Source organism: Impatiens glandulifera, chromosome 4, assembly GCF_907164915.1.
Source record: "Impatiens glandulifera chromosome 4, dImpGla2.1, whole genome shotgun sequence".
In the NCBI taxonomy this organism is placed as follows: Eukaryota; Viridiplantae; Streptophyta; class Magnoliopsida; order Ericales; family Balsaminaceae; genus Impatiens; species Impatiens glandulifera.
This window is the reverse complement of record NC_061865.1, coordinates 59,528,184-59,549,430: the sequence shown is the minus strand read 5'-3', so window position 1 is coordinate 59,549,430 and position 21,247 is coordinate 59,528,184. Positions and strand designations below refer to the sequence as shown.

The 21,247-nt window shown below is 32.4% G+C and overlaps 4 protein-coding genes across 6 annotated transcripts; 1 reads left to right on the top strand and 3 right to left on the bottom strand.

The window, feature by feature from the left end:
• The first annotated feature begins 1,056 nt into the window (after nucleotides 1-1,056).
• On the top strand, nucleotides 1,057-6,406 carry LOC124935854 (SNF1-related protein kinase catalytic subunit alpha KIN10-like). Of its 2 annotated transcripts, XR_007099078.1 has the most exons (12): nucleotides 1,057-1,202; nucleotides 2,041-2,232; nucleotides 2,342-2,526; nucleotides 2,634-2,816; nucleotides 2,911-3,042; nucleotides 3,560-3,745; nucleotides 4,035-4,124; nucleotides 4,339-4,422; nucleotides 5,094-5,222; nucleotides 5,566-5,796; nucleotides 5,898-6,124; nucleotides 6,216-6,406. XR_007099078.1 is itself a non-coding variant. In XM_047476286.1 (11 exons), exons 2-11 carry the CDS (start codon nucleotides 2,043-2,045, stop codon nucleotides 6,012-6,014), a joined length of 1,527 nt encoding a protein of 508 aa, XP_047332242.1. In that variant the 5' UTR covers nucleotides 1,057-1,202; nucleotides 2,041-2,042; the 3' UTR covers nucleotides 6,015-6,406. The 2 variants fall into 2 exon arrangements, 1 of the variants encoding a protein (XP_047332242.1); XM_047476286.1 differs by having other exon boundaries at nucleotides 5,898-6,406.
• Nucleotides 6,407-6,967: 561 nt separating this feature from the next.
• Nucleotides 6,968-8,785, bottom strand: LOC124934089 (probable xyloglucan 6-xylosyltransferase 3). The gene has a single exon (XM_047474561.1). It carries the CDS (start codon nucleotides 8,520-8,522, stop codon nucleotides 7,155-7,157), a length of 1,368 nt encoding a protein of 455 aa, XP_047330517.1. The 5' UTR covers nucleotides 8,523-8,785; the 3' UTR covers nucleotides 6,968-7,154.
• Nucleotides 8,786-11,461: 2,676 nt separating this feature from the next.
• On the bottom strand, nucleotides 11,462-15,089 carry LOC124936436 (two-component response regulator-like APRR1). Of its 2 annotated transcripts, XR_007099126.1 has the most exons (8): nucleotides 15,045-15,089; nucleotides 14,793-14,954; nucleotides 14,042-14,203; nucleotides 13,828-13,961; nucleotides 13,392-13,511; nucleotides 13,142-13,238; nucleotides 11,765-12,423; nucleotides 11,569-11,634 (listed from the first exon to the last, which is right to left on the bottom strand). XR_007099126.1 is itself a non-coding variant. In XM_047476934.1 (7 exons), the coding sequence occupies exons 2-7, from the start codon at nucleotides 14,938-14,940 to the stop codon at nucleotides 11,825-11,827; spliced, it is 1,260 nt and encodes a 419-aa protein (XP_047332890.1). In that variant the 5' UTR covers nucleotides 14,941-14,954; nucleotides 15,045-15,089; the 3' UTR covers nucleotides 11,462-11,824. The 2 variants fall into 2 exon arrangements, 1 of the variants encoding a protein (XP_047332890.1); XM_047476934.1 differs by having other exon boundaries at nucleotides 11,462-12,423.
• Nucleotides 15,090-16,019: 930 nt separating this feature from the next.
• On the bottom strand, nucleotides 16,020-21,247 carry LOC124934169. The gene is made up of 20 exons (XM_047474651.1): nucleotides 21,054-21,247; nucleotides 20,901-20,970; nucleotides 20,773-20,815; nucleotides 20,578-20,655; nucleotides 20,391-20,478; nucleotides 20,213-20,292; nucleotides 19,896-19,953; nucleotides 19,052-19,162; nucleotides 18,912-18,969; nucleotides 18,737-18,833; nucleotides 18,609-18,644; nucleotides 18,390-18,526; nucleotides 18,250-18,320; nucleotides 18,109-18,162; nucleotides 17,737-17,879; nucleotides 17,524-17,670; nucleotides 17,185-17,430; nucleotides 17,057-17,116; nucleotides 16,507-16,758; nucleotides 16,020-16,340 (listed from the first exon to the last, which is right to left on the bottom strand). The coding sequence occupies exons 1-20, from the start codon at nucleotides 21,175-21,177 to the stop codon at nucleotides 16,251-16,253; spliced, it is 2,043 nt and encodes a 680-aa protein (XP_047330607.1). The 5' UTR covers nucleotides 21,178-21,247; the 3' UTR covers nucleotides 16,020-16,250.

Here is a 21,247-nt window from a genome sequence, read left to right as displayed (position 1 = left end):
CAAATACAACTTTCAAGTTATATTAAATAAGAAATTTGATACAAGAGAAGGAAAGAGGAGGGTGAAGAAGAAGTCGCACCAAATTTAGTTAAGCATTTCATGTGAGAATCCTTAACTCCTATTATTTATGTTTTTATTGGTTAATAATGTGGGTTAATAGTAAAATAGGTTGATTCATAATCGATTCATTTATACTAACACAAATATCAAAATCAACCATAATTAGCAACCTGTTGCCCAATAAAAAAAAGTCAACATAAAAGATCAAATGATCACTGGTTCAAAAGTTCATGAAAGTGGGTCATCATTCTAGGGTTTCTCAGAGTGCACTTTCAATGTACATTAATTTTACATTGAAGAGCGCACAATAAGAAACAACAAATTCGAACCTTCATTTTTTACTTTACCATAGACGATTTGTCAATAACCCGATGAGAATCGTCTTCGGTTTTTTACTTTACCATAGATAATTTGTCAATAACCCGATGAGAATCGTCTTCGGTAAATGAATTGAGAGAAGAGAGGGTTAGCGTTTGAAAGTTACGTACGTTAGATGGAAAATATCGTTTTAGAATTTAATTAGGGCGGTACATTGAGTGGCGCAATAGGAAACAATGCACCCTAAGAAACAACAAATTCGAACCTTCATCTTTTTACTACGATTTGCCAATTAACCTGATAAAAATTGTCAAGAGAGGTTAGTGTTTGAAAGTTACGTCCGTTAAATGGAACATGTCGGTTTAGAATTTAATTAGGGCGGTATAACCAATGTTACAATAGGAAACAATCCACCCTAATTCTAGTATTCCATAATTCAACAAAAATATATTTTTAAATATTTATGATATATCTCATCAAACTTAATTAATTATTTCTAATTATAATTAATATTAAATAATTACTAAATGAAAACATTTTGTACAACTAACATTTTTTTAATCTAACATTTTCTACCATTATAATTTTACATTGACCTTTTGTCCAATTTGATTAATTATGAAAATCTATATTAAAATAAATAAAAAGAAGAAGAAAGAATTAATATGACATCTTAATGAAATGACACCTGATTAAGCAAAAAGGCAATATACCAAATTATTCCAAATTTCTCTCTTTCTCTCAAGATCGATTCGAATCAATCCGATCGTCAGCCATTGATTCAGTGTTCTTCCATTGAATGGAACTCTAATTGTTCATCCCAGGTGATTATCAATCACGAAATCCTTCATCTTTTCATCTATTAACCCCTCTTTCCATGTTTGACCTTTCAATTTGATCCCCTTCCTTGTAATTAACGCATGATTATGTAGAGAAAATTCTGTAATTGTCAATGTTTCGATGTTTTCTGATGAGATCTCTTCCGACAATAATTCATTTCGAACAAAGTTATCATCTTTGTGGTGGATCCATCTTTCTTTCTTTCTTATTAGGAGGTTATGGAAGATGGGTACTTCGCGATTTGGCTTTTAGGGTCGTACGTTTTTTAGATCGCGATTTTGAGTGTGGGTGTTAAGAACTGAATAGATTTCGTTTGGGTGATTGTGGTCTATGAGTGTGGGTCGCTGAATCTCTGGATTAGGAAAGGACTTTCACTGGTTCCAAATCGATAAGGAAAGAAGGACCCTTTAGGGAGATGACTTTTCGATTTCACAACATCCCACCTTCGTTTTATTCATTTAAATCAAATGGTTCTTAGCTGTGATCATCTTGTGAATCCTTTCCATTCTTTAGTGATGATATGACCAATTTGGATGATTCCGTTGACTAATAGATTGTTGAATTACCTTCATTGGCAACAGTTTGAGTATATTAATCTGAGTCTACATATTTTATCAGTAAGGTTGATTGGAAACTTCAAAAGGGTTCATAACTATTTTGGTATTGTTGGTGTTCTTTATGCAAGTAACAGCCTACATAACTATGTTGTTTTCACTAATCTTTTCTATAAGTAAATGGATTTTTGTTTCTTTGACATTATCCATTTTCATTAGTTTTTATGTGATTGTTCTGAATGGTTTGAGAGAGTATGCTATTTGGCAGGTATGGATTCATCAGCTGGACGAGGAGGTAGTACTGCAAATACTCCCCTTCGAAACTATAGATTAGGGAAAACTCTTGGCCATGGTTCATTTGGTAAAGTTAAAGTAGCAGAGCATCTTCCTACGGGTCACAGAGTGGCAATCAAGATCCTTAATCGTCGCAAAATGAAGAGCCCTGAAATGGAAGAAAAAGGTAAGATTTTTTTTTTTTTTTTTTTTCTGTTTCATTAATTTGAAATTTGATTAGTACACTCTGTTCCTTGATGCAAATGATAATTGGAAAATGTTCTTCATGTTTGCAGTGAGAAGAGAAATAAAGATATGTAGACTATTTGTGCACCCACATATTATACGACAATATGAAGTGATAGAAACATCAGCAGATATATATGTGGTGATGGAGTATGTGAAGTCAGGTGAACTGTTTGATTACATTGTAGAGAAGGGTAGACTTCAGGAAGAAGAAGCAAGGAAGATTTTCCAACAGGTATAAGCTTTTACGAAGATTCTCCTACTTTTATTTCCATCTATTTTCAACTTTTAATTTGTAAGAAGAAGTTGCTGACTAGATTATGTCTCATTTTCTTTGAAAAGATTATATCTGGAGTGGAATATTGCCACAGAAACATGGTGGTTCATAGGGACCTTAAGCCTGAGAATCTTCTTTTAGATTCAAAAAGAAGCATCAAGGTTGCTGATTTTGGCTTGAGCAATGTTATGCGGGATGGCCATTTCCTTAGAACTAGTTGTGGTAGTCCAAATTATGCTGCTCCTGAGGTCGATTTTAGTTTATTTCTTTCTGAACTGAAAATGGAAGTTGCAATCTCTCTGGTATTGGAACTAATGCATACTAAACTAATGATGAGTGCAGGTTGTTTCTGGAAAGCTCTATGCTGGGCCAGAGATAGATGTTTGGAGTTGTGGTGTTATCTTGTATGCACTTCTTTGTGGTACTCTTCCCTTTGATGATGAAAATATTCCAAACCTCTTCAAGAAAATAAAGGTACTGATTAAGAGCTTGTTTGATGTGATTATTATTTGTTTTTTTTAAATAATCCAATTATTTTGAAAGAAAAAGAACTTGTTTGACGAAAAAGTGGATTATTTGGGTTAAAATGTTATAAATTAAAGTAAAGGTAGTTTAGTTGATGAAGGGGAAAAGGATTCATCAAACAAGGCCCAAGTTATTGTATCTTAGAAGACAATAACATGTTAAAACTAGACATATTTATTCTTTGAAAGAAAAAGACCCAAGTTTTGTTTTTCTTTTGTAAAAACAATTGCAAACGGCTCTAAATGTTCATCAAAATCATCTTGCATGTGTCCAGAAATGCCCAAAATGTAACATGTTTAACCGACATTTCTGTATATTTGATAGACATATATAATCATCAAGCAATTACTAACATGATGAGAATTGGAGTTTGTTTCCTAGAAGTGTTGCCCTCTTTTTCTCTTGTGAAATTCTTCGTTATCATTATTATTTTTTAAAAGTTAATTCTTTAAATTTTGGTCTCCAGAGTGGAATTTATACCCTCCCAAGTCACTTGTCTCATGGAGCAAGGGATTTAATCCCAAGGATGCTTGTTGTTGACCCAACTAAGCGAATAACAATACCAGACATCCGTCAACACTTTTGGTTTAAAACTCATCTTCCTCGCTATTTGGCTGTTGCTCCACCAGATCCGATGCATCATGCAAAAAATGTACGTTTAAAGGATTATTATTTACCTTTCTGCAATTGCTGGTATTAATAGTTAAAGTGCTTGTATTGATAAATATCAATCATAAATTAGGTTCCTTTTTAGACACATGCCTTCCAGCAAGCAAGATTTGCACTTTGTAGAAGCATGTTTTGAATTCGGTTTTACTGCTTTAGCAGATCTCGAACGCTATATTCTAGTTTCCTCAATCTCTGATAAAACCTGCCTGTGCTTCTGTTTACCATTATTTATCATTAAGCAAATATGAACATGACATATCATGTTATTGCAGGTTGATGAAGAAATTGTGCGTGATGTGGTTAAGAGGGGATTTGATGAGAAACAATTGATTGCATCTCTTCAAAGCAGGATTCAAAATGATGTATGCTCTTTTTCTAATACTTGTGTACTTGGGCTAGTGAACTTGTGACAATATATGAATCATATTTGTATAGTAAAGAAAGTTGAGAAATATATTGAAATTAAGAAAAAGGCAGTTCTCGGCTTAACATTTCCATCCTGGCCTTGTTATCAACCTCGGTTGGTCTTTAATCTTATTACCTCTTCCTAATTATTTAACTATGCTTCATTTTTAGGCTACGGTTGCATATTATCTATTGCTTGACAATCGATCACCTGTTTCTAGTGGCTACTTGGGAGACGAGTTCCAGGAATCCATGGTGCGTTCTCCAAAACTTATCAATAACTAGTGTACTGTTCTACCCCATATACAGAAATGTTTGAAAACTAAATTTTGACAGAGACAGATTCAAAACTTCTTTTTGTTACTTTGTGTGGAAATTCCATGTGCAGAAATAAAATAAGTTTTTCCAAATGGGTCCGATGGTTGAGTATGATTTCAATTCTTTCCACAAAAAGAAAGGAAAACCTTGATGCTTTTGGTACAACAGACATTAATGTTGTCGGATGGAAAATGATTGAAAAATATCTGTTCTGTTTATCATGCGAGCATCCTTAACATTCATCAACCAAAAGTTATATGATGAAATTCTCAGTTTTACTGGGCTTGAATGATGTGGGATTATCAAAAAATACCATTCTTTTATGATAAATATTAAATGGTATTATTGTCCTTCTATCTAAACAGTAGATTGTTTTCAAATAATCCATTACAGAACAACCCCACTCTATTGAATGAAACCCATTTGGAAATACTTATCATTTTTGTTTATGTATCCGAATTCATATGAGATACAAGACAACCTTTAAGAATAGTTTCCAAACATATATGTATAAAACAATTATAAACATGTTTTGACAAACATATTTTTATGAAACAGATGGTATTTTTAGTAAATTTTATCCTCTTCATCTCTATTTTTTTGTGAAGGAGTTTGGTTCTGGAGCATTGCCACCAAATGAAGCTGTTTCAAACATGGTTTCTGGTCACCACTTACACCAAGATACTAGTTTGAACAGTCGGTTTCCAAGTGAAAGAAAATGGATTCTTGGATTGCAGGTGCTCATACATAACCATAATCTCCTCTTGCTTATTTAGGCTGATACATACATAAATATTGGAGTAATCTTTAGAACTTGTTTGATGTAGTATTATCCATAAAATATATTTTTTTGAAAAGTGACTTTTTCATACATCCACAGGAAAAACCAAACTAGTCATTAACATACAACAGATCCGTGTCAAACACTGATTACAACATAAAAGGACTCGAAATATTATTTGGTTAAATGCGAAAATATCCTTAGTATTAACGTTTTAAAATGTTACAAAAAATAAAGTGAGGATGTTTTAGTATTTGATTACCCTAAATATAACCGGGTTAGTTGGATGTTTTTGACAGTCTCAAGCCCATCCTCGTGAAATTATGACTCAAGTTCTCATGGCTCTGCAAGAACTTAATGTGCGTTGGAAGAAAATGGGTCACTACAATATGAAGTGCATGTGGTCAAATGGAGGCTCTCGCGAGCCTGAAGGAGGACGAGATAGTAATCATGATTACATCGGTGGTGACGAATTTATCAGCGTCGAGACTAGAAGTCATCCTCAAACCATTTTGAAGTTTGAAGTTCAGGTAAAAAATAAATTTAAGTTTAATAATTTTAGCGAAATCGATTTACAGATCCATAAAAAGCCTAACCACTGTCATGAATCATTTCTTCTTTTCGGTGGCAGCTATACAAAACTCAAGGGGACAATTATCTGCTTGATTTGCAGAAAATTAACGGTCCCTCAATGATCTTCCTAGACTTTTGTGCTTCTTTTCTAGTGCAGCTTGGAGTTATTCACTAAAAAGTAAAAAAAAGCCCAAAACCGAAGAAAAAAGAAAAGAAAGAGAAGAGAAGCTAAGGAATGAAGAATAGCCCATTCTGTTGCGTGTAAAACATATTGTGCATAAGAAGGTATTCCTATTTTACAATAACTTCTTTTTATCGGTTTTAGTTGGAAGCGTCGAAGAACCTAACAGCCCGTCCTTTTGTGAATAATTGAAAGGTGTAACGGGTAGAATGCGAAAATTATGAGTTTAAAACGAGCTCTCTTCCATGTTTCTGAACTGAATGTATATTCTTATGTTGTGGATTTTTAGCTTGTTGGGTTGAATTATCTTATCAATCTTGTTCAATGCCATATTGTAAAAGATCTTCTTTAATTATTAATTTATGAGAATAAAGTGTTATTGATCTTTATTAATTTTTGTTTTTAAAGTTGATGATTAAATTATTTGTACTAAATATTTTCAGTTTTTCAATGTAATTTATTTGTATCTGGTATTTAAATCATAATAAAGTAATTTTGATGTTTATTATGATTGTAACAACAATCTTTTTCTTTAAAAAAATCAATATAATTATCAACTTAATAATAACAAATAATTTGAAAGTTAAACCATTTTTTAAAACCTAATTCATTCTCCAAAACAAGTGAAAGAAAACTAAACAAACCCAAGAAAATATCTATTCAAAAAAAGAAATCTGAATTTGCATTTTGTAATGCATATGATGGATGTTTCATTCATGAACCCTAAAATCTGAACATACAAGAAACAAAAGCATCAACATTATCATATTCCCATTAGGTCAAAAGATCAAATATGTTTCATAATATGTCACAACAAACACTTGGATTTTAGATATCAACTAAATAAATTATAAAAAAACACATTTGATGACAAACAAAGAATTATTATGTTTTTTTGTGTTTTTCTGTATACTAAAAAAATGTAAAAAAAAAAAGACAAATAAACAAACAAAACAAACAATTCTGACTTATGCTTTTGAACTGTTGTTTTAGTTGTCAATCAAAGTGCAGTCTTATCTTAACTGGAGAATAACATTTTTTTCTTACCTAAAGACAATTATAAATAACATCATCACCTCTTCTCCATAAGCCGATGATCTAGTCTGGTTCTTCTTCGTCGTGTCGGTGCCGGTTTCATCCACTCCCTTCTTGAATCGTTCTTCGTCGAATATCAAACCGATCCACATTCTCCAAAGGACTAACAGTCTCATTCCTGATTCTCTTAATCTTAGGACTCAACAAACCTCTATGACCAAAACCATATAAATTAAGAACCTGATTATCAGCAAAATTGAACGCTCTCTCCATACTCTTCATACATCGCTCAACCGGATAATCTCCATAACTTCCACACGGTTTACATCCCACAAAATGAGTAACAAAAGGCCATCTTTCATCACCCAAACCAGGATGATACTTCTCCATCATCTCTTCATACCTATCAACCAATCCAGCCCAATAACCATGTAAATAGTAAGAATTCTCCAAGAACACCCTTTTCATCCAATCGCCGTTATCCTTTCCTGAAATCAACAAATAAATCAAAGCAGATTGATCATCCGCCTCGAAATCAGGTCTACCTTTCAAATTCGCAGTCAAGATCTTCCCCGCCTCTTCTCGAATTGAACCTTTAGGACCCATTGGAGCCCAAGCATCAAGCAAATCAAGAGACCACTGACAGTTCCTAAACAAGAAACTACCTGTATTCACAGCAATCCACGATTTCTGCTCGAATAACAAATCAGGGTAGCCATGAATAACCATGTCATGGTTTTCGTATTTCGAAAGTGGGAGTTCGAAAACCATGTCTGTGAATAAGGCATCACTATCCATCCACCAAACCCATTCAACCTCAGGATGAGACAACATTAGTTTCCTGATAAGAGGTAATTTCGCCCAATAACCAGATAGTTCTTTATCTAAATGAGCCATGTTATATACAATCTCAATACCATGCAATCTACAGTAATCTATCTTGTTTTTCGTTGCTTTCAGTAAGTAATGATCACCAATTGGATTATCACATGGACCAGGAGAAGAACCTGTTACAAGTAAGATTCGAGGTTTACCGTTAACATAATTCGGGAATTCAGGATTCTGATCTAGCCAAGACTTGCGTTCTTCATCCCAATTACTGATTTTTTGACCAAGGGTATAAGTTGTATTCAGATTCAACTCATTGTAAACAGACTCATCAGCATCGTTTGGATCATTATCAGACCGGATCTCAGCTAAGATCCGGTTAGTTTCCTCGATGAGATTTTGATTAATTGCATCCGCGTCTGTGCTTCCGAGATTGACGCCGACATAACCTCGGAGGACGAGGATGGTAACGAACCCACATAGGATTGTAATCTTGATGTTATTGAAGGTCCGTTGGATCTGCTGTCGACCTCTTGGGAGGAAAGATGTTCTAGCGGTGGATCTAACGCCGTTTGCGGCGGCGGCGGTGGTGGGTAGTGATCCGCCTCTCTTTAAAGTTGTTAGATTGTCTTGACCCATTTCCTCCTTTCCTCCAAGGAAGCGGAAACTATGAATTGATTGATGAAATTCCTAGCTGGAGGAAGGATGAACTAGGGATGAGACTGTAGCTGCATCTGGAAATGGGTTCAGATCGTGAAGAAGAAACGGCGAAGGTGTTGATTTCCTTGTTGCTTTCAGTCCGCGTGTATAGTAAATGATTCAAAGAGAGAAAGAGAGAAAGAGAGAGGGCACCGACTGTGGGTAGATATTGAAGACGGAGAAGAAGGAAGGAAGGAAGAAGGATATGGGTTATAATGTGATTGTGATTGTGTATTCTTTGTTTCTCTCTCAATCACTCTGTCATCAAACGGTGAGGGGCCCGGCCGCCGGCTGTATTTCTTGATTTCTTGATTCTTCTTCTTTCTTACGCACTTTCACACTTCTCATCTCACTTCTTTTTACTAGTATGAGAATGTAATATTGATATCAACCCTAAATTTTATTTCAAGGTATAACTATAACCATCCAAACTTTAAAAATTAATAAAAAAAAATATTTTATTCAGTATAATTTATAACGTCATTATTATGAATTTATGACACTATCTGAAATTCGTTCGAAAAAATCTGTGTAGTTAATTTTGTGATCATTGTCCTTTTAAAGACTTTATTACTTGTGACCTACCATTTTTATTTAATTATTTTATTCTTATTATGTTATGTTTTAGTTTGTTGTAGTTAAAAGAATTACATTTATTATTTATGATTACTTTTTTTTTAAAATAAAAATAAATTAACAATCATATTTTATTTCTCTATAGAAGTGAAAAGTGTGTTCTTACTTCTTATTTGCTTTCATATGGTTTTTCTAACATAAAAAAGTGTTTTGATTCTCTTCTTAACTTTGATGTTATCTTTTATTCAGTTCAACATCATGTTTAGATAGGGGCAGATCCAGAATTCAGTAAAAAAAGTTTAGTTAGCTTAAAAACTTAACAAGAAAAATTTGAATAAAATAAATGAATAAATATAAATTTTACTATTTTATTAATAATTAAATAAATAAAATAGTGAATTATATTAAATTTTTTTATAAAAATAGGAGTACTCTCATATTTTTACCTTATATATATTTGTTTATGTTTTGGTGGACCCAACCATATATATAGATATGTTGAATCATATTTTTCATCTTAGACACTCAACCGTTGATGGATGATTTATTATTTATGGTCGGTTAATCGGTTTCGATTAAGTCTGAATATACTTCTTATTTTACCAACCGGTTAATCGACCAGTATTGGTATCGGTTTTATCGATTTTAGTTTTACTGGTTTCGGTCTGTTAACTGATTTAACCGTGCACCGATAACTCAATTTTTTAAATTAAGTATTAAACTTATTAAATAATTTATTTTTTCAAAATTCTTGTTTACATATTTTTCATTCTTTTTTATCTATGTTATAATATATTATATTATTGTTATAATATAATATATTATAATAATATTTTATAAATATATTTATAAATATGTTATAATATATTATATTATAATAACAATATAATATATATTAAAAGTCTTATTTTTTAACTAATAATCATATAAATTATTATTTTTAAATAATTTTACACAAATTATAATTTAAAATTAACTAATTAATATATATATATATTATTAAATATTATTTATGATATATAGTATAAATATATATAATTAAATTATTACCGGTTAAACCGTTAGAAAAATAGTTCAATCGAAAATCGAACCGTTTAACCGGTAAAATAAATCATACATCTGAATGTATTGGTGATCATTTTGTTTTGTTGCACAACCCTATTCATACATCTGATATTGGTGATCATTTCTCGAATTGTAAATGAGGCGAACTAATCAGTTCTTTAATTATTTTTATTTTAAAATCTCCTATAATTATATTCTCATTATTTTTTTATATCAGTTTCTCTTATTTCAATTCGTCCATTATTTTTTTTATATCAGTTTCTCTTATTTCAATTCGTCCAGAATATTTGATAAAAGTTTTTCCGACGTTAGATTGTTGACTTATTTTATTTTAACATACCTTCAATAATGAATATTTTTTATTGGAAATTTTATAAAAATCACAATAAACTAATTCGATTATCTAAAATGGTAATAATTGATGCCTACAAAATAAATATTTAAGTCTTCAACACAAGTGGAGAATGGGGATGTTTATGTTAAAAGAAACTTTGAGACAATAATAAAAATTTGGAAATAGTTTGAAACCTAATTTATAACTTGTAATATAAATATCTTAATGGCATTTATGTCTAATTTGATATATTCACATGTGTAGTAATAATAAATGAATTAGAAACGGAGAACTATGTCTAATTCAACGCGGTACCAAATAAATTAATTTAATTACTGTAATATTATAAGCACCGATTTGTCATTAGAATAAGAAGGTTCCGAACCATTTCCTTTGACATTTTTTTTAAGAAACAATTTTACTTATTTTTTATTATATATTGTAAAATCACATTTTTTAATAATTGACGGTGGTCCCATAATCCCATGACTTTGGTCGTCTGTTTGCATCAAACATACCTTACTCGCCTATTTACAAATAAATATATATATATATATATATATATATATATTAAATAAATTATTCATTTTTCTTTTTATGCAAGACAATTCCATTTTATTTATTAAAAATCAAATCATTCCCAAGACCAAGTTTATAAGCATTCAAATTTATCCCAAATTTATGAATAATAGATATATCAATTTATGACCCCTAGAAAGTCCTCATCTAGCATTCATTTAAAAAGAAAATCTAAATAATTATAAAACCGACCAAAAAATAGATTGCCAGGTAATATACTAATTATAAACTGGCTCAGATTTCTTATTTAAATATACTAATTGTTTCAGTTTTAAAGGGTATTTTAGTAAACACAATAAGCATGCAGATTGCCAAATAATATTCTTGTACTACTAGATCAGATTTCTTGATTTAAATATATTAATAAGTAATTAACTGTTTATATTTTAAGAAAAAACACAATTAAGAAAAATCCAGACCTGTGTTTTTCTTTTTTCAATTCAACCCATGTGCATAAACCAGATCTCATCCTGTTATTGTCCTCTTCTTTGTCTTTCCCTAAAAAAAAACTACACAATTTAATAAACATAAACAAATGGGTTAATTAACCAGATCCAAATCAATAAAATATTGGTTTTGAATTTGAATTTGAATTTGGTTTGACATATAAACCTTAAACAACACATACAGAGTTTGTCTGTCGAAAACTGCAGGTTGAAGATCTATAACCACCCATCTTGAGATATGATCATTCATCAGCAGAAGATGAAGGATCACAGTTAAGATCGACATCAATCTTCCTGACAAACTGTCCCCTTATCCTAGGTCGTCTCTCAGCCAATTGCTTACGGTTTACATATCTGATCTTCTTATCGAAACACCTTTCTTTCCTCTTCTGTCTGAATTTGATCAATGCAGCTTTTCTTCTATCAACTTTAAGTTTTTCTTCTTCTTCATCATTATATGGAATGTTCCAACAGGGGAATGATGAAACTCCTGGGGCATAATGGGGAAAGATATGGTTGATTGGAGTCATCATGAATTGGGTCATAGCTCCTGGAATATAGTAAGGATAGAAATTCCAGTTATTCGGTTTTTGATTATCTAGCAATATAGGGGAATCGGGAAAGCTGCTACTGCTAGGGATGTCGTCTTCTTCTATCTTGTCATGATCATTGAGTTCCTTTTCCATGTGATCTGATGGAGCATTCATGTCAATTGATAAAGGGGCTGCTTGTATATGATTAGTTAGGGGCGGGTTTTGGTTTGATTTTAAGTATGTGAAGAAGGCGGAAGACTCATCGCCTATCCTCAGCTCGGTTTCCTTTAGATATGAAGATAATTGTCCTGAAAATTAATCACAAAAATAGGAGAATCAAGCAAAGATAAGTGCATGATTAAATAAGTGTCTGAAAAATAAATGATAAATAAACCAAATATCTGAATTTGAAGTACTGTATATTGAATGTACAAGTTGGTAATGTTACTTAAAAAAGTATTTTACCTATCTTTTGTATGCTCATACTATATTATGGAGTTAATTTGAGCTGAATCTAAGCAATGAAAATAGTTTTAAGAAACACTTATCAAATGGACTTACTTCAAATAAACACTTAATTGTTCAGATTAAGTGAGAAGTTTGTTATCAAACACCACTTCTTGAATAAGAAGAGTCAAGAAGATTACAAAATTGGAAGATTAGAATGATATGTGAATCATGTGATGATATTACTTCTCGATTCTTAAGTGGTGGTGAATTATCATTATCATTTATTTATGGGTGTCGATGCATTGTGGATCTGCTTAATGAAATTAGGGCTAAATAAAACTCTTACTTCTGGTTGATTCCTGTTCTATCCAGTTAGTTTCGAATTTCTGTTTCCATAGCTCATGGCAGTTACCCCGGTTGTGGGAGCCAGCCAAGAGCATATTCCATGTAAAGGGTTTTTGCATCTCCATTATTTTCATTCATCTTTTACATTCTTTGTTGTTCATCACATTTGTCATATTTCTTCTTTATGAAATGAACTTTGTTAAAAAAAAATCGATCATGGGCAGTACTCACCTCTTCGTCGATCACTGATTCCTGGTATATCAGGTTGACAATCCATCAACTTGACTGGAAAAGGCTCTATTATATCAGCTGTACCTGCAAGATTAAGCTGACAAAAATAACAAAAACGAAAAAAACACATCAAATCAGACAAGATGATCGAAAAAGATTTTCAGGGATCAGCAATGGAAGCTTGCTTTCATGTCATTGATTGAAAACCAGAATGAACAAGGTCATGTTCCATAATTGAATTATAAATCACCTCATATTCATGTTGAGTGTCATCTGAAAACAGAGCTGTGCTATTTGTGTTAGCATCGCTAGGATCTGATGCCACATGATCAAACTCACAATTCAAGATGTTCTTCTCTGAAAGTCCTAGCTGCAAACCATCATAAACAGTCAAAACAATGACCGTAAGTAAACTGTGTATTGCTCCTAGATAGCTAACTATAAAATAAACAGGGCCTTTTTTTCATCGTGAATCCATCAAATCATCAATTAAAATACTAAAATACCTTTATTTTCTTTTTCAAAATATCAAATTTCAAGCTTATTTCAAAGAGTCTCATCAAACAAGATTATTTTCAAATAATCTGATCACATCAAATAGGCCCTATATGTTCCACAATACTATTCAACAAGAATGGGCAATGATAATTGAAGTGAATTGCAAATCAACTTAAGTAATTCATTACCATTTGACGCCTTCTCCACATATGAGTCCACAAATTCAACAGTTCATTAGTGCGTAAAGGCTTGACCAAATAGTCAGCTGCTCCCAGCCTCAAACATTTAACAACCACAGATTCTTCATCCTGCGCCGACATCACTGAGGAACAAATTAGCTATATTAGAACTCGAACTTGATCAAGCTACCATCAAAACATCACGAGAAACAGACAAACTTACTGATGACAGGAATACGCCGCCAATCTTTCTCCCTAATGATGTATTTCAACATCTTCAATCCATTATTCATAGGAAGGTCAACCTCAGATAGAATAATATCGATTTCAGAACCCTCAGCATTCAATACATCAATCACCTCCCTAGCTGATTTCACAATAGTCACTGCAAAAACCGAGTTTCTAATGAATGAAATCTAACTTGTTTTCTACAAAGAAGCAATCAAAACTAGCAGTTGACAGTCCATATTCTAAGTCAAATCTTACTAGAAATTATTCTCTACCTAAAAATCAAGGAACAATAAGTGATTAACATTACCATAACTCGTTATTCTAATGAATGAAATCTATCAAGAATTATACATGAACTTGCTTTCTACACAGGAGCAATCAAAACTAGCAGTTGACAGTCCATATTCTAAGTCAAATCTTACGAGATAAGTGATTAACATTACCATAACTCGTATACCTTGGTAAGAACATTTGCACAAAAGCGTGTTTATTTCACAGTAGTCACGGCAAAAATCGAGTTTCTAATGAATGAAATCTACAAAGAATTATACATGAACTTGCTTTCTACACAGAAGCAATCAAAACTAGCAGTTGACAGTCTATATTCTAAGCCAAATCTTAAGTGATTAAGATTAAGATAACTCGTTCTTCTAATGAATGAAATCTACACAGAATTATACAATCAAAACTAGCAGTCAAATCTTACGAGAGATAAGTGATTAACATTACGATAACTCGTATACCTTGGTAAGAACATTTACACAAAAGCGTAAACACCTCTTCAGTACTGTTTGCATCATTATCGCAAAGTAAAATCCTTACTCTGCTACGGTCGATGAATCCATCGCCGCCATCGCCATCGCAGTCTCTATCTTCATCTCCTTTCTCCATCGAATAAACTTCAACTAACGATTAAGATTCAAAAACTCCATGAATTTAACTCAGTTTCAGAATGAATCAAACAGTAATTGATGAAGATAGAGAGATTTACTTACACAATTCACAATTCACAATTAAAACTGCCGTGATCCACCGCTGAACTCCGATCAAACGCGAAAATGGTGAATTGTAAGCATTCTGTGAAATAAGTATTGGATAACCGACTGAGTGACGAAACCTTGGGCGCACAATAGCAAAGGGGATGACGTGGTAGGATAGAGGATGACGTGGAGAAAAAGTGCAGAAAGGAATAGTTGCTGGCGATATATAAAGCTGCCACGTCATATAAATATATGGGGATTGGAAGATAAATTCAATGGTTAAGATTAAAAGTTGAAAATGGTCCTAAGAAAAATTAATTAGATTTGGATTCAAGAAATGGATTTTGATTGGATCAACTAGAATCCATCCCAATCTTTCTTTCATTCCATTTCAAACGGATCCCTAATGTAATACAATTGTTTTAAGTTTTTATTCAAAATATATTGATATATTAAAGATATTTCAACTTGATCTTTCTTTATTTTCTTTAATAAGATTTCTTTTTGAAATTATTATTATGTCATTGTATTTGTAGTTAACTTTTATTTAATTTATAAATATGTTTTTCAGGTAAAAATGATGAAGATCAGAATTAGGGACGACAATACAACAGATAGGATAGGGAGACCTTGAGACTACCCTACTCTAACCTAGTAGTATATTTTTACTACTATTTTTGTCACGTTTGATTTCGATAAACTTTCGTAAAATTAAATAAATCTTTAAAAACAATATATAAAAATATTTGATAAAATTATATCAACAAATTTCACATAATCGAAAATGGGACACAAATTCCAACCGTGCTAGCTTATTATATTGAAAAAAATATAATTTAATATTCATAAAATATATTACCAAAATATATTACCGATTTTATTAAAGTATAATTGAAGTAGTAAAACTAAAATATAATTGATTAGTACTCATTTGATTTTGAGTAATAAATCACAATTATGCGCTAAACAAAAAAAAAATGCAATAAATAATTAGGAAAATAAAAGACAAAAATTAAATATGTATTTTAAAATGACATTATTTTGTTTTTAAAACATTAGGGCGTAATCAACACTAATTAACTTAACCAACTAACACATTTGTTTAAGATAAGAAAGCTATCACTAGATCAAAGTCATAGCCCATTTCTTAATTTATACAAATATAAAGCTCTAAAAATGAATTTATGGTTGAAACCGGAGGCAAAATGGATACGATTATGGTTAAGAATCGGCATCAGATTCTTGGTTTTGCTCGTTTTTTCTTCTTCGTAAGCTTCTTTTCTCGGCTCTCATATCTGTTTTGATTTCTTCCTGCCATATATTTATAGTCCTTAGCCAAATAGAAAGATAATAACACTAGCAAAAAGAGGGATTGTCTCAAACATTTTATCTTAATGTTTGGTGTTTTAGGGCTTGTGTCATTTACTTTGTTACCATTTGACTGTATTATTAAGAAAATTCTCAGAAAATAGCTTACCTTTTCTGCAGTTGGGGTTTCATCATTTGACTGGCTAAGAGGAACTGATTGGTTCCTCTGCAGCCAGATCTTACCGAAAGACAACAATGCAACCAAAAGCAAGATAGGGGCAATTCTAGGATCACCCAGAAACGTATTGGCGATTCCTCGGATCTTCGATTTCATTGAAGTGCTTGCAGAAATAACATTTTTCGCACCTTTTGACCACATAGGATCAGCATCTTCTGGAACAAGCTCTGGAGTTCTCGACCTCTGACAAAGCAAAGTTTCTTTCAATGGACAAAATGTATAATATAGGAAAGTTTTTGTTTTTTGTTAAACATTGACACACTTTTTCATTGAACTATCTAGGGCAAGCCTCAGAAAAACCATTACAAAGCAAATCATGATGAGTTTTGATAAGTTCAGCAAAATAAAACTTACTTAAAACAAAAGCATCATCAAAAGATTCAAGACACGAAGAAAGCGAAAGAAAAAGAGACGTAAGAGCTGAAATCAATGTTAATCCTAGGAATGTTTTATTTTAAGAAAAAAAAAGGGATTCACTTACGAAGAAAGGTAAGCTTTTGGTGTCACCATCCTCAATTATTCCAGATACCCATTTGATGATCTGCAATTTACATGCAATATTTGTTAAGAAATGGGATAATAAAATAAAAGAAAATAAAAGGAGCAAACCTCTGGAATCTCGTATGAGCCATTGTACAACGCAACAAGTTGGGATGCTCGATGGATATCATCGTCATTTTGAAGAGCTTCCAATATGTTTTTTGGCGTTTTCTTCTTCTCGAGGTCCAATGTTTCTTCGAATGTAATATTTCTTTCGAAACGTGCAATGACTAGCCTCGGCTCATCGATTATATCCATCCTACGCCCACATGTTTCGTAACTCTTTTCCGTCTGGACATAGAAAAAACATCTCCGCTGGACATGATCGTGCAGCTTATCTCAGTAAAAAATCATAAGTAATTAAATATATCTTCTTCTTTTTTCTAAACAATCAAACAAAATACTCACGTTTTGTGCTTCTCCATCGAGCCAAGTAAATGTCAACCGTTTGTCTCTCAGCGAAATAGCTGCTTTAGACGAATGAAACTCATCTTTATCTCCCTCGTTGTATTCTTCGCCTTCATTCAGCAAGATATCACGCATTCTGCGTAAAGTCTTTAACCGACATGTAAAATTAACTAATTTATTTGATTTTACGAAGTAAAAATGGAAATAACTTACTGCACGCATTTCGCTGAGCTCCGGACTAAGCCTCCCAGCTAGAATGAGGCAATACCATATTGTAATATCTTGTCCAGCTCGAGAATCTCCACGAGCATCACAACCCAACTCCATGGATGTCAGGCTCCGCAATTGAGGGAGCTCTAAAAGATCATAACAATCAAACAATTCAATGTCGAAGATTTGAACTTTTTTGACAAAGTGTTAATCCAAATAACCCCCTTATACCATCATCAACTAAAATAATCTTACATTATTATTTTTTATAGTATTTTAAAATATTAAATATAAATGATATTTTAGTCATTTAACCCATACAATCCACTTTTTTTCATCAAACAATTTATTTACTTATTCAAATGATCTGATTACCTTGATGCTTGTTAGCTTCCATGATCGTCTGAAACCACGAATTATTGGCAGGTCCTAAAATTGAAAATATATAAAAACTCATATGGAGGAGACTCAATGATATGCACATTTATGAACCTAGACGTAATAATTCTTTCGCACCGTAATATATAATGGGTTTTACACCAGGGTCTTTCAAAATAACAGTTGCGGGTGCTGATTCAACCCCAAACCTGCAGTTAAGAACTGTAAAGAAAAAAACAACTGTGGTAATTTAAATAAGTGAAGATATATTTACTTACATGTTAAACCAGAAGGATAATTGTTCTTCTTGCCACAAGACAAAAGCAAAAGAGGCGTAATTGTGATAGTCTCTAGCAGCTTGACGCGTAAATGGAGTAGCACGTTCCCCGGTATTTGAGAAGAAAATAACTTTTACCTGAAAGGTGGTAAAATTCCAAAACTTAAGAATCTTTCTTGAAATTTTCTAACAATTTCAAATCAAAGACGGTTTGTTATACCTTATGAGGACTAGCCTTTGCCAGAAAACGTTGTGTCTGAAACATTTTTACACAACCTTACATTAAAAATACCCATTTCTATCTCACAAATTGAATGAAAGATACCAGACATTTGTAAAAAAAATTACCAGTGTATCTTTAGAATAGTATAGGATGCGAGGAAAACCAAGAACAGTGCTTGCAACCCAATCAGTGACGGCATCAACAGAAAGATCTCCTTCATACCTGACTTATACCAATTTATTTAATTAAAATTAAGAAGAAAAAAATGACAGATTCTGATGAGGGACACCAAAAACTCACCTTGAAAGGCAATTTACAGTTTGGCATCCTGGTGGAAATGCAACAATTGCTGGCAAGCCTGGAAGTATAGAACTTATTTTTAAGAAAACACAGTAATTTTGTAACACAGAATTAGAATTTTAATAAACCAAAACACTGACCATCTGGAAAGGTAGATTGCCCTGCAAATGAACTCACAGCAAGATTCTTGGCGAGTTGAAGTTCTCCAAGCTCAACCATTCCAACATTTGCTACTCCGTCCAATAAAGCAGCTGAACAAAGAAATGATAAAATGATTAACATCAACATGGCTTGAAGGAGTTAATTGTCTTGCCTTATGATGTGTTTTGTATTCAAATGAATGTTTGTTTGAATTTGTCTATGTTTCTGATTATGTTAGTAATGTGGGGTCAAAACAAAAAACACTCTTGTTTTGTTATGCTTCATTGGGTTTTAATAAAATGGCTTTTGCCGTGTTCCCAAAAAATAAATAATAAAAGAATAATACTCTCAATGCAACATGATTACTTCACTCCAATATATTGGCGCTTCATTTGTAAACACTCTTTCAGCCAAATTTCTCACTAGGGTGTGGATTCGAATGGGATCAAGTTTGAAAACTTGATTTATCTGAACTTAGCCTATCCCAGGTCCAGATACACCTAAAAAGGTAATTGTTATTCTGGAGGAAGTCATTGTCCGATTGGACTGATTAAGGGCTAAGAGATATGGTCTTAAGGAGATCTACAAGCTATTCAAAATTCATGGTAATCAGACAATTGGATCATTAACCAAAGACATTCGAATATGACATGATTTTGGATCTATCCAACCAGCCACATCTTTTATACCAAACTTATCTGGATTTGTAATTCATAAATTCATTAGTGGTTGTTAATCCACATCCAGATACAAAAGTGTTTTCAAATAAGTTCCTTTATGAGAAACCATTATACAAAGCAACCGATTGAATTAATAGTGTAATCTCCAATATGAAATGCATACCAACTCTTCTCCAACTATTGGCGAAATTTGCACATCGACTGCTACCAAATGAAAATACCTGGATGACATCTCAAAGAAAACAGTTAGAAATGATAGAAGACATGGAAAATAATATTAAAATTTCATAAGTGATTTCATATTTTCTTTTAGGGTTCTCCATCTTCAACTAAAATTAAAAGAGACAGTTACAGTCATTTCATTAGCAACATTTTTATGACGTATAGCTCCATTCAGTTGCTTATATTTGTGAACTACAGGTCTTCTGCCTTTTCAATCTAAGACTGTTTTAGAAAAAGAATTTAGAACCACGAGACTACCTGAATTACCAATGCCTTTGTGTCATCAAACATGGACATAAAGTTCTCAGTTGTAATAACATTAAACGTATGTTCTGGACCTGGTCAAATATACAATAATCAAAGCATTTCAATATTTTTGTATCGACAATGACACAAGCTGAAAATAAAGCATATTTTAATGACATTCTTAGCCAACCAAATATAACTGCCTCAATCAGTGGATGTTCTACTAGCTTAGATATGTTGGCCCCAACATATTCCTCCTTGAGATTTCCAACAACATGCTGCATATGAAAAGTAATTCATCAAGTCAAAAAAACATCAATAAACAACATAAATGTCCTGTAATGTTTATATCCGAAACAAAACAAAAACAAACTCACACTTTGTTCATCAATGCCGAAGTTATCATAGTCCCTCTTCCACAATGGACTCGAAAGCAATTCGAAAGCATATCTGATCTAAAAATATTACAGAGAAAAACAAATTTCAAACCCTTATCAGCTGTCATGAAACAGAATACAACTATGCAAACAATCAATCAAAAGGGCATTAGATTAAAATAAAACAATACCCACCTTCAAAACCTCAGTCACATGAACAATTTCACTGTCTGTACTCCTGAAACAAAATTTCCCAACAAAAAATCATCGATTTTTAATCAAAGCATGTAATCAAACAGTTTTGGCAGGTGGGGTAAAAGTACCAGTTAGCAGAGAGTTTCTTGTATGCATTTGTTACTTCTTCAATGGAGCTGTCCCTTGGAATTCTCAAAACTGTAAGCATAAAAATGAGAAATTGAGAATCATTGGTAACTGAAAAGAATGAGAAAGAAATACATGGGTGAGTGATGTCTCACCGTCGTAGTGGGAAGGAGGAAACCATCTAGGAGTGACGAATAGCTGACAGATGATAAAAACAGCAAAAAGAATCAAAGGGAGAGCGTAAGCTTTGAGAGTAGATCCAATTGTTGAATTCGCCATTGATAGTGTGAAAACTAGAAAGAGATTCCAGAAGAAGAAGAAGATACTTGACGCGGTTTTCTAATCATTC